This window comes from Eptatretus burgeri, chromosome 2 (assembly GCF_056783735.1).
Source record: "Eptatretus burgeri isolate ZD-2024b chromosome 2, Ebu_testis_v1, whole genome shotgun sequence".
NCBI classification, from domain to species: domain Eukaryota; kingdom Metazoa; phylum Chordata; class Myxini; order Myxiniformes; family Myxinidae; genus Eptatretus; species Eptatretus burgeri.
This window is the reverse complement of record NC_140962.1, coordinates 70372836-70386430: the sequence shown is the minus strand read 5'-3', so window position 1 is coordinate 70386430 and position 13595 is coordinate 70372836. Positions and strand designations below refer to the sequence as shown.

Genomic DNA, 13595 nt, shown 5'->3' with positions numbered 1-13595 from the left:
CGGTGATGTTGACACTTCGATTTCTAGTGTGGTTATAATATAATATAATTAATAGGCTGCCACTCAACGATTTAAATCATAACCGCACTAGAAATTGAAGTGTCAACATCACCGTCATACCGAAGAAAAAAAAAAAACATGGAGTCTGGAACACTGACTGGTTCCTCCTGTGTGAACCCCATTTTTAAATAGCAATTCCCCTAAACGCTGCCAATACGCCATTCTATGGTAGCTCCAAGTTAGAAACACGTTCAGTAAGTTCTGTGGTTGTCCGGAAGACGTCAAATACGTCAATATGCATTGGAGATATGTTACACATAGGTTCAAAGCACGTTACTCATAGGTTAGAAATAAGTTTCGGGTACGCTAAACATTACCTCAACGTGTTTCGACTTGTGAGTAACTTCCAAGTAACGTGTGTCGACGTGTGGCAACGATCGCGTAACGTGCCTACAACTTATGGCCAGCGTATGCGGAACATGTGCGTCATACGCAGAGTACGTCTACAAATTTTCAACATGCCGAAAATTTGTCGGCGTACTACGACGTATGCCAGCGTGCTTCAGCGTGCTCTTAACGTATACAAAACTTACCCATAACGTATTCGACGTGTGCCAGCGTATTCAGCAAATTTTTCATACGTCGGCATACGCTGGCTAAAACGTCAAGGTGTGACAGCGGCTTGACACTTCGATGTCTAGTGCGGTTATGATTTGAATCGTCGAGCCGCAGCCTTTTAATAGGCTGCACCACGTGATCGTCGGCGATACGCTGCCACGCTATGCATAAGTTAGACTATCGTTGGGCATAGGTTGTGAACGCCGACAACACGCTCAGCATTAGTTGATACAAGTTATCTCTATGTTATCAAAACGTTCTGTCTATGTTGATAATACATTATGCATACGTCCAACTCGTTATGAATACGTCCAAAACTGGAAAAAAAAACATCAATAGTTCAGCGTACACCAGCGTTTTACATACATTTTGATACCTTGCCATACGCTGGCTAAAACGTCAAGGTGTGACAGGGCCTTCACATGATTATTTTCATAACAACACATTCATTCTCTCCACAAAAGTTGCCTCTTCTACCGCCCCCATTCTCTGTCCATCTGGTTCTCTCCAGTTCTGGCCCTGGATCTTTTTGGGCTTTATTATGTAGACTATTTCATTTTTTTTATTCCCTCATTTTCTCTCATGGCTTTACCTAACCATTTCCAATGAGAATATTCAGAAATATTTGTGCATTCATGATTAATCCAAAAAAGTATTCTAGCAAAAATTTCTGACCGTCTTACTCCCTTTTCCCTCTGTATGTCAGCTCGACCGTCTCAAATGTAATACCTATAAAGTTGACTATTCATTTTATCTCCATCGGCCACTCGCTCTCATTAATTTAACATCTCTATACACCAGATCACACCACTCCATGCAAGCCTGAAACCTTGGTGTCATCCCGGACTCTTCTATCTCCTTCCCATTGCATATCCAGGACCTCAATTGATCTCACCCCTATTTTTTACACAATATTCATCACACTTCCCCCTGTCTCTCAAGCTGCAGTTATGTCATTCCTGTCAATATATTAATTACCCCATGTCTTAATTATTGTAATGTCCTCCTTTATGAATTTCCAAGCTCATATTGTCCCCTTCAAACAAGCCAACATGCTGCAGCCACAACTGTGCATCAAGCACCCTACATCTTCACCCCATCCCCCTACTTGCCTCCCTCCATTTGTTCTCTCTCTCTCTCTTCCACATTCAATTAAAAACGCTGATAATTACTTTAGTACTGTTGCCCCCTCTCCCATCCTAATCTCCACCATCATTTCTTCTTACACTTCTGCCAGACATCTTTTTCTGATACTTTCCCTTCACTAATATGACTATGCTCCCCTTTCACTAGTATTGATAACTACTGCCTTCAAGCCCTTCCCCTTTCTTCTCCTTACCTCTGGAACAATCTTTCTTTCACAGCTATTGTCCTCCCCCTCTCTTCTTGTACCCTTAAAAACACCACTTCCGGTTCCGGTTTTCGAGCAGCGAGAGGTCTCCTTCGGGGCTCCCTGCTGACGTTCTCAAAGCTAAGTTTCCGGTTGTTATTTGTCCCGTTTTAACTGTTTAATTTTCTCACCTACATGTAACCGTGTGTTGCTAGTTCGGTTTTGTTTCAAAAATCGTGCTATTTTGTGAGTATTTTTGTCGACGTTCTTACCTGTGCTTGAGGCCTAAGCCTAGACTTGAGGCCTACCGGTTCCACTCGGTGTTCGATCGTTTTTTTGTTTTTATTTGTTTGTTTTTTCTCCCCATTACCTTCAATTTCTATCCTCCCCATTACCTTCAATTTTGATCCTCCCCACTTTCCAAACATCCCCCATTCTCCCAACTAATCTCTTTCTTATCTCAAAAAAAAAATAAAAATACCCCACAACAACAACAACACGCTCACCTTCTCCCGATTCTGCTTCTTCTTCTTCCTCTTAATTTCCTCCTCGTCTTCTTCCTCGGTTTTTTTTTTTTTTTTTTTTTTTTTTTTTTTTTTACACTTCCATGACCTAGTCTGTTGAACTCTCTCATACATTAATATTAACAACAACAACAAAAAAAAAAATATATATATATATATATATATATATATATATATATATATATATATATATATATATATATATATATATACCCAAGAACAACACGCTCACCTTCTCCCGATTCTGCTTCTTCTTCTTCCTCTTAACTTCCTCCTCGTCTTCTTCCTCGTTTTTTTTTATTTTTTTTATTTTTTTTTTTTAACACTTCCATGACCTAATCTGTTGAACTCTCTCATACATTATTTTCACAACAAAAACGATCTTATAATGCTTCATCTTCCTCTCTCACACATGTGGTACTCTTTACTGTTTCACAATGCACTACTCTTCTGCTATTTTAACAGACTGCTCTCATTTCGACCTCTCCTTCATTCCTTGCCTAAAAAATCCAACTATTACAGCGTTTCTTCTCTCCATTCTCTGAATTCGCCTTCATTGCATCCATCAAGAATTGTGTTAAATCGCATCTCTGACCTAAAACTTTTAAAAACCACAGTTTGCCATGGATGTTCACTTTCCATCAAACATTCTTTTTTTCCAACTTCAGTGCCAACTCACCCCCCTCACACCTCACTCTCAAAGCAACCATCCCACTCTTCTCCCTCCAAGCCTCCCTCTCACCTCTCTCAAAAATTCCCCCCTCACCTTTCTCCCACCTTTCATCCCCCTCACTCTTCCTTCTCAAAGTTGCCCCCTCTCTCATCCACCAACCTGCCTCCCTCCACTGCCCTCTCACCTCCATCTCTTCACTCCACCTCCTCAAATCCTCAACTGCCTTCTTCCTTGTCTCTTGTCCCCCCTCTCCCCCCGCACCACACAGCCTTTTCTCCTCCTCATTCGGCCCCCCTCGCTATTCTGCAATACCCCACACTCCTTCAGCAACCCTCCTTACCTGCCCCCTCATCCCTTGTCCTACCCTCCCCCTCCCCTCCACCTCCTGCACCCAAAGCCTCCTCCCCTTCCTCTTCATTAAAAGTGTGGACCTCAAATATCCGGGGCCTTCGCTCAAACCTTTCAGATCTTTCCATACAGGTTGCCACTGACAAACCAGACATTATCTGCCTAACAGAAACTTTCCTCTCCCAAGACGTGTCTGACTCCCAAGTATCTCTCCCTGGCTACTCCCTCTTACGGTATGACAGACCTGAGCCTCGTCCTGGTGGAGGTGTTGCTCTCTTCATCAAAGACTCTATTCCTCACTCTCCATGCACTGCTCTCACTCCCCCACACCCCCAGGAATACCTCTGGCTTCGGCTTCCCCTCCACTCCCACCTCATGTTTATATGTGTACTGTACCGTCCACCGAACAGTGATGACTCCATCTACACCTCACTATCCGAAAACATGGACCATCTTCTATCTTCTCATCCAAACTCTCTCTTCCTCTAATGTGGTGACTTCAATTGTCATCACGCCAGTTGGCTAGGTGTGGGTACCTCTCTCACCTGCCATGGCACCTCAGCAAAAACTTTCTGCGACTCATTAGGACTGACTCAATCGGTCAACTTCCCGACCCGGATCTCAACCAATGGGACTCCATCTCTTCTGGATCTGATTTTGACAAATTTCCCTGACAATATCTGCTGCTCTTCCTCCGCTCCAATTGGTTCTTCTGACCACGTCCTTGTCAAAGTGGACATCTCTCTGGCTGTTATCAGAGAACCACCTCACTGCCGTCGAGTCTGGCATTTCACTCAAGCCGACTGGCAGGGTCTCTGAGCAGCCATCAAACTTACAGACTGGTCTCCTATCACTACTTTCTCAAACATCAACTCATCCTGGGAATTATTTCAAAGAAACTTGCTCTCCCTCATGCACAGATTTATCCCCTCTCGTGTTCAGTTGTCTTACCCTTCCTCCCGCCCTTGGTTTACTGAAGCTTGTGGCGAGGCAGTTGTCCTGAAACAATTTGCCTTTGCCTCATGGAAAGCAAACCCAACTGAGGGCAATCTCAGTTCTTTCCACAAAGCTCGGAACAAGTGTGTATCTACCCTCAGGAGAGCCAGAAAACAACATCTTTCTCATCTCAAGTCTGAACTCTCAAACCTCTCTCCCTCCTCAAAATCCTGGTGGCGTTCAATCAAATCTGTTTCTGGTGTATGTTCCCCCTCCATCCCCTCCCTTACCACAAATGGCCGCACTGCTGATTCCACACGTGATAAAGCTGAATGTCTAAACTCGGTGTTTGCAGCTAAATCTTGTGTCCTAAACCCATCACTATCTCTACCCACTTTACCCAGTCGCACCCAACTGTCCCTGGACTCTGTATCCTTTTCTCCTGACAAGGTGGAGAGCTTGCTTTCAAACCTCGAGTCAGATTCTGCAACCGGTCCAGACGGCATCAGCCCACGTGTCCTCAAAGCCTGCTCTTCTGCTCTTGCTCACCCTCTCTCTGTTCTATTCACCCTCTCATTTGCCCAAGGTCATCTGCCATCTGCTTGGAAATCTGCTAACATCACTGCCCTGCATAAAAAAGGTGCAAAAACAGATCCCTGTAACTACAGACCAATCAGCCTTCTCCCAATCATCAGCAAGGTTATGGAATCCATCATCGCTTCAGATATGAAATCCTTCCTCTTCTCCAATGGCTTGATTTCCAATCATCAATTTGGTTTCAGACCAGGTCACTCTACCCTGGATATGCTGCTTCTGCTCTCCCATCAATGGATGGAGGTCCTCAATGCCAGACAGGAAATCCGAGCCGTATCCCTGGACATATCACGTGCTTTTGACACAGTCTGGCACCCTGCCCTACTCACCAAACTCTCTTCCCATGGTATTCAAGGCCATCTCCACTCATGGCTCGCAGACTTCCTCTCCTGTCGCAGTCAACGTGTGGCCCTAAATGGAGTTCTTCCATCCCCTCCTCCTGTCCAGGCTGGAGTTCCTCAAGGTAGCGTTCTGGGCCCTGTTCTTTTTCTGGTTTTCATCAATGATCTCTCGGACTCTCTGGAAAATCCTCTTTCTCTTTGCCGACGACTCCACCCTCTGCCGTACCATCTGTCATCCCTCAGACCGGCAAGCAGCAGCTTCTTCGCTCACTGCAGATCTGGATAAAATCACAAACTGGTCCAACACGTGGAACATGTCTTTCAATCCAGACAAATCTCACACTCTCACTATGTCTCTTCGAAAGGACCATTTACAAAACCCCCCCATCCACTTTCTCAACAATCCTCTGAAAGAAGTCTTTTCTTTCAAGCTTCTAGGTCTCACTATCTGCCATGACCTTTCCTGGGAAAGTCACATTTCCAACCTCGCCTCAAAAGCCAGTCGCCGACTGGGAATCCTCCGTCGTGCTAAGTCCTTCCTCGGCCCTCTTGAGCTCCTCACCACTTACAAAGCTTTTGTCCGTAGCCTGATGGAGTACTGCTCTCCCCTCTGGGCTGGTGCTCCTGCCTCCCACCTTTCTCGGCTTCACGCTGTCGAAACCAGGGCATTTAAGATCATCGGCATCTCCCGCAATGAAGCTGAGTCTTTGGGCCTCTCACTCAATCACCGCAGGTTGGTCGGTGGTCTTTCTGTCTTCTACTGACTCCTCTCCAGCCTTGCCCCCCCTGCTCTCTCTGCAATTTGTCCCCACCACATTTCCACAGGGTGCTCAAGGTCCGCCAACAACCTCCTTCTGGTAAAACTAGCAAAATCACGAATCACTGCTCATCTTCACTCTTTCATTCCTCTTTTTTTCCCCACCTTTGGAATAAACTTCCTCACTCTATTCTTTCCCATTCTTCCCTCCAGGCTTTCAAAACAGCTGTTCACCACCACCTCTTATCTTCCCCCATCCAAATCCTCGATCTTTTCTACCCCCGATAATCCACCCAAGCCCACTTCCTTCATTTCTCCTGCTTTCCTTCCTGAAAGTCCCTGAAATGTCCATCTTCTCTTCGCCATGTTCCCCGTCCCATCCCCATCCCTCTCCCTTCCACAGTTCACCTAATGTGTCTGTTCCCCACTGTTTTGTCCCTTCCACTCCCGCCCCTCTTGTCTCATGCCTCCTTGCTGTGAGTTGTGTGTTTGCTCTCATACGAGCCTCGACCAAGGTATACAAAAAAAAAAAAAAAAAAAAAAAACACTTCATACCCAGCTCTTAAGCAATGCTTCCCCAAGACTTTCCCTACCTAACTCTTACACTAAAAAATTAATCTCTCTCCCTCTTAAATATCTTGTGTTTCTCTCCTCTCACAATACTATACAGTATTTCCATGAGATTCCTTTTTGCTAAAGTGGAGGTGTCATTTGTTAGATCCCTCAGTTAGATCATGGAAGTGTTGGCAAAGTGACCCCACACTTGCAAACTGTTTTGTTTATAACTTTATTATTTAACAATTTCATTTGAAAAAAAAATTGCTACAAAGTGATGATCCGAGTCTATAAACATTATAATATGATTATGGAAGGTAACAGATTCATAAGAAGGATGCAGAACACCAACATTTTAATCCAAATTTGCTTTTTGAAGGAAAAGGGCTGACTGTTTTAAAAACATTCGAATTACTTGCTCGATGGGTGATAGGATAGCTCAAACAGGACATCTCACTTGCTTTTGAGCTGTCTAATCTGGGTTCGGTTCTTAACTCGACCATAAAATGCTAGACTTTCGTTACATAGGAAGGGTTTTCCATTAAACATACTTTTGAATTGCTTCAGTTTGCTTTGTTTCATTAAATGATTTCAGAGGGACATTTAACCAGGTATCTCATCTGGTCGATGTTAGGCATACCACAGTGATTTTCAAAAAGAGTAGACCATTGTGTGCCCATACTCTGACTAAATCTGAAATTCTTGCCCTTAATATACAACACTCTGCTACAGAGTGGTGACTTTTCCAGAGTTTGTTCTCAGCCATGTAACTGCTGTGGCTGAACCAATGATGTGGAAACAGGGTATGATCATGGATGTATATTATTCGATGCTTGAGCAAGTATTGGCATGATGAAAATGTATTTTTTAATTTATATATATATATATATATATATATATATATATATATATATATATATATATATATATATATATATATATATATATATATATATTGCCTCTCCCGATATCCTGAATCGCTGTGCAATTACTTACTTTTCATATCTTTTACAAAATTAACAGAAATATAAAACATTCATGTTGCAATACACCAATTATTACAATAGCTTAAATCCTGCATGGTACTTTGGAATTTTAATGATACTGTACTCTGCTATTCAGATTCCTAATTGGCAGAGAAAGACCATCAGAAGAACCAAGCAAGCCTGATTTTAATCCAGAGGAGGAGGAGAAACGGAAGAGGCAACTGAAGTTAATTCAAATGAAAGCAAGACAAAAGGTGACGAGAAGAAAAAGACATGAAATGTCATAGGCCCTGCGGTTTTAGTAATTTTGCTGTATGGAGTTAAAGCCCATATTTACAAGATTTATGTGTATGTGCTACTGACTTGAATGGTCATGTGACATGTTTGATATTTTTGATTGGGAATGCAAATTTTGCACAGAAGGGATTCAATGTTTATATATTTTGGGGGAGACGTACTCAATTACACAAACAGTATAACATTTAATAATATTGATTTACGTATAAAATAAATTCTATAACTGTAGACAATAGAAAAATCATTCAGTTGAAAATGCTGTCTGATCAGTTTTTGTAAACTGTACTGAAAGATGGTTGGGGTGAAATTGAATGGAGTAATCAGAATTTTTTTTTTCATGAAAGATGCTTCTTGGTGTTGGTATGAAAAAAAGAATAAAATAAAATTGTCGGTTCACCATGCAATTTTCTAAGAAAATAGGTGTTCAAAAGAGTGAAAACTGGCCTACTTGTCAATTGATTCAACCCTAACTGTGTTCAAGTATTGTTCATGAAATGAAAACGTTTAAGTAACAACATGTCGACCAGTCAGCCATCTTGGATCTGATCTCGAAGAATGATGGGCATATGTAAGCCATCATTCATTATCTGTGTGCTAAGGCCATAGCTCTTTTATAACTTGGTTTTCAGATCCGCCGACGGTATATTTGCCGAAATGAAATATAAATATAAAACGCATTTTTAGACTTTTATATTTATAAATTTTCCGCCGAAGGTGCAAAAGTTTCAAAACCCGAAATGTAAACGTCGGCATTTATTTTCAAAATATAATTTCGCACGCGCGCGCCAAAATGCTGAGTCACCTTTAACCAAACTGCGCAGTAGTCTTCGGTCATGGTGTCTGAGCAGTGACCAGCGTGGTTCACATTGACTGTGGTTTCTGGGGTGAAAGTGATTGTTAAGAAGTATGTCAGCGGTTTAAATTAGAGTAACTGTATTGGTGATTTAATCACGCAACATCTTGATGACGAATATTCTAGCCGAACTATTGCATCAATTCAGTGCAGCAGCAGGGATGATTCGCAGGCTCCTCTCGATCGTGCTGATTTTGTTTCCGTTGAAAGTTGTACACCGCTGTTCATATTGAAAGATTTCGGTACCAAGTACATCAACGTTTCCCTGTGAGATGCTGATATTCAGCCTTCAATAGACCAGAAATCAGCATTTGATGTGCTCATGGGATGGGGAGACGGTACGATCAGATTAGGGTTGGGCACACATCGACTTTTTCTCTGTTGTCCCGTTGAAATGAGTTTTTTTATGGCCATTTTTCACGCTGATCACGAATCTGTTGAAATTTTTGACCTCGGATGATGTCTTACTAAGACCCTTAGTGACATCATCCTCGGTCAAAAATTTCAACGGATTCGTGATCAGCATGAAAAATGGCCATAAAAAAACACTCCTTTCAACGGGACAACAGAGAAAAAGTCGATGTGTACCCAACCCTAATATTGCATGCCCTAATAAGCCATAATTATCAAATTTTACCTGAAAAGTGGGTAAATTTGGTGGCCATTTTGAATTTTTGCATTTTACCAACTTAAGACATAATCCTATGTCAAAAAGTAAACGGATTCGTGATCAACGTGAAATTTAGCCATAAAAAAACACTCCTTTCAAAAAAAGTATGGTTGTATGCCCAACCCTAATCAGATACCCGCTGAAAAGTAAGAGCTGGTTATGGCTCCGATTGACCGTTTTGAGCATGTTGACTCCGAGTAGACACCTTTTTAAAATCATATCCAGCACTATGCACTGGTGTGCATGCACAGATCTACGACTTGGACAGTAATTTTCTCAGCATTGTTTCCATTTGTTTGATGATCCAAGAGGTTTCTATAAGAAAAACATGCCAGACTATATTGTAAAAACAAGTTTTAATCCTTCTTTATTGTTTTTCACATCAGATGATACAGTGAACAGGGGCATCCTGCATTTGAATGGTCTTCCATCTTCAATGTTTTCTGAGATCCTCCTGGTCCGGGATTTATATTTATTTCCCCCCACCTACCCTTGTCTTTTCCATGGAACATCTGAAAAAAAATCATAAAAATATATAATTTCAAAAAATTGAATTTATATTTCGACCTACCGACCCTACATTTTAGCTGAAGAACTGTGCAAACCAAGTTATAAAATAACTAAGGCCTAAGTTTGAACAAGATCGGTAAATGCATGTCTGCGAAATGGTTGAGCACGAGTTCAACATCGGGGTTTTTTTTTTACAACTGAAATGGCCACCAGTCTAGCAGTTGGCCATTTTTAAAATAATATTGCAAAATAAAGTGAGGTGCACATGTATGCCATCATGTTCTGTGCTTGTACCAAGTTTGAACAAAATTTTGCCATGCATGTTCAATAAATGGTTGGGGATGCGTTTAACTAACAAAATGGCCACCAGTCGGCCATCTTGGATCTGATCTCAAAACAAAATGGTGTGCATATGTGAGGCATCATTTGTAATTTGTGCGCGAAGTTTGAACAAGATCGGTAAATGTATGGTTGAGGACGAGTTCAACATCAGGTTTTTTACAACTAAAATAGATGCCAGTCGGCCATCTTTGATCACACCATGGAGCAAAATGATGTGCATATGGATACCATCATCTGTTGTCTTATTGCCAAGTATGAATAAAATCAGTCATTACATGTCCGAGATATGGTTGCAGACGCATACACTCACACACGAACACAAAAATCGAGACCAAATCCAGAAGTCCCTGTTTCAGACCAAGTCCAACGGGGGTTAAAAACACAGAAACAAAGAAAACCAGAGAGTTGGTGTCAAAGCCACCCAATGCTCGCCTGTTTATACATTTATCGTTTTTAAAAGACTAGTCTTATAATATTTTTTTATAAAGCATTGCAGTGAAGTCTGATCCAAATAATTTTAAAGCAATATATGTATTTGTATATTGTAATCAGTAAACTAGTACACATATTAAATGAATGGCAAGCGTCTCGTATAAACAGGCGAGCATTGGGTGGCATTGACACCATCTTTGGTTGAAATTGAATTTTTTTTTAAATCATTTATTAATTTCAACGTCACTACACCAATAGTATACCGCAAGGGAACCTCCATGCCAAATATCAGCATCCCAGTGCACATATTAAATGAATGGCAAGCTTCTAAAAATAACTTGCACCAAAAACTTTAACGTTGATGTGCTACAAAAAAGTTAAGTTTAAAACATTTGAAATTATTTTTTAATTTCAACTTCACGACACCAATAGTATACCCCAAAGGAGCCTCCATGCCAAATATCAGCATCCTAGTCCACATATTAAATGAATGGCAAGCTTCTAAATAACTTGCACCAAAAACTTTAACGTTGATGTGCTCCAAAAAAGTTAAGTTTAAAACATTTGAAATTATTTTTTAATTTCAACTTCACTACATCAATAATATACCCCAAAGGAACATCCATGCCAAATATCAGCATCCGAGTATACAAGTCATTAAATGAATGGCAAGCTTCTAAATAACTTGCACCAAAAACTTTAACATTTTCACGCTCACGCTCACGCCGGGGGTATCGCTATAGCTCTCTGTTCTTCGAACAGGCGAGCTAAAAACTAGAAAGCATTTCAAAATGTAAAACCCATCCACATCTGTTTTGTACTCGTACTAAACAAGACGAAAATGACAATAAAAGAAAAATGTACATTTTATTAATGTGTTTTCCACATTCTCATAAATAAAGGTTTGTTGAGGATTTCATGACAAAAGCTTAATTGGTAAAAATGTTATGGCTTGGACAGACATACTCAATGGTAAATAAATAAATGCGGAAGCGATTAAAAAACAAAACAAAAAAAAAACAAGTGGTGCCAGGCACAACAAATCCTGCCCATTTAAGGCATAGAGTTATTTTGGGGATCAAATTTAAATTTGATATATCCTTAACCTGAATGTTGATTATAAGGAATATTTTAGTCTTAGTTTGAAGTCAATTAAACCATTTTTGACGAAGTTATGAGCGAAAAAGATTTTGACCTTTTTGTGACCTGACCTTGACCTTTGACCTAATTGGACCCAAAAGTTAATGGGGTCGTCTGAGGTTCATTACCCACCTGTGGATACAATTTGACAGTGTTTGAGCCAGCCGTTTTCCCGTAAAGTTGTATTTTCGTAACCATGTTTTAGTTTTAATGGAAAATTTGTAATTTTGACCGATGGTCATGACCCCCAAAACTTGGGACCCTACCGATCTTCACAAATATGCATTTTTCACTATAGGAATGGGTAGGATTATAAGTGACAAATAAAATAAGGTTCACTATAAGCTTAGGTTGAAGTAAATCAGATCATTTTTGACGAAGTTATGAGTGAAAAACGATTTTGATATTTTTGTGACCTTGTCCTTTGATCCAATTGGACCCAAAAGTTAATGAGGTCGTCCAAGGTTCATTTCCCACCTGTGGATTAAATTTGATAGTGTTTGCTAAAGCCGTTTTGCCGTAAAGTTGCAGACAGACAGATAGACAGACAAACAAACCAGACGATTACAATATCCCGCCCCCTCCCTCAAAAAACAACTGGTTGTCCCACGGTTAACGCACTGTGATGGGCTAATAAGGGCTATTTATCGTCATTATCACTTTGTCCTTTCATATTTTGACCAAATTTTAATAATTATATCCATATTCTCATAATAAAGGTTTGTTGAAAATTTTATGACAAAAGCTTGAATAGTAAAAAAAAAAAATGATGGTCTGGACACACACACACACACACACACACACACACACACACACACACACACACACACACACACACACACACACACACACACACACACACACACACACGATTGCAAAACCATGTCTCTGGGGATGGGATAACAACAGTACTCATTTTATGCTTTATTTCTTTGCTTTCTTCTCGTCCGGTCCATGAGGGCTTTTCATTTTTTTTTTCTTTTGTTTTCAAACTGCTATAAAGTGAATGCTTTTCCATAATGGATTGTGTTTGTTTTCCTGCTTTATCATCATTGCAATGCGGTTTCAATACCAGTTACTCTTCATTCTTATTAACATCTTTGAATGAATACTGTGAGAATCAAAGGGTAAATGTTGTCCAACGGTATTCACTTTTTGTTGAAGGCAAAGCCTGACGGGATATTTACCATTTTGCAGTTTAAGAGTCAAGCCATTTGTGTATTGTATATTCAAAAATGGAATATTTGCTACACCTTTATTCCCGATACATTCCCCTACCCTTTCTTCCCCTCACATATACTATGCATTCCCCCCCTCCTCCCTAACTCTTATACTGTCCACTTTCTTACATGATGATGATGATATCCATCGTCTCATGTCTGAGCCATTGTGACTCTGATCATGTTCTGACAGCTTCCGTGATGTTGAACAGCAGCAAGAAGGTTAATTGGATTAGGTCCACAGAGTTCTTTGTTTTGATCAAGCAGCAAGAAGGTTGATTGGATTGGGTCCACAGAGTTCTTTGTATTGATCAAACTATTGGCCTTTTGGATGCCCCTTTCCTCTTTTGCAGTCCACTCTCCCCCAACATGCAATATATTTTTTTCAAAATTTTTGCCATCTCTTAGGCAAATGTGGCCTAAGTTCAACATAAAATTGTGTAGGACACTCTAAGTAAATTTTAGTTGT

The 13595-nt window shown here is 40.6% G+C and overlaps 1 protein-coding gene across 6 annotated transcripts in view; it reads left to right on the top strand.

Moving 5' to 3' along the window:
* LOC147032263 (neurabin-1-like) overlaps positions 1-13595 on the top strand; it is a 94628-nt gene that overhangs the window by 37236 nt on the left and 43797 nt on the right. For all 6 annotated transcript variants that reach the window (XM_085869691.1, XM_085869695.1, XM_085869690.1 and 3 more), the window contains exon 6: positions 7799-7916. In XM_085869691.1, coding sequence (XP_085725817.1) covers positions 7799-7916 — 118 coding nt within the window. The remainder of the gene's footprint in view (positions 1-7798; positions 7917-13595) is intronic.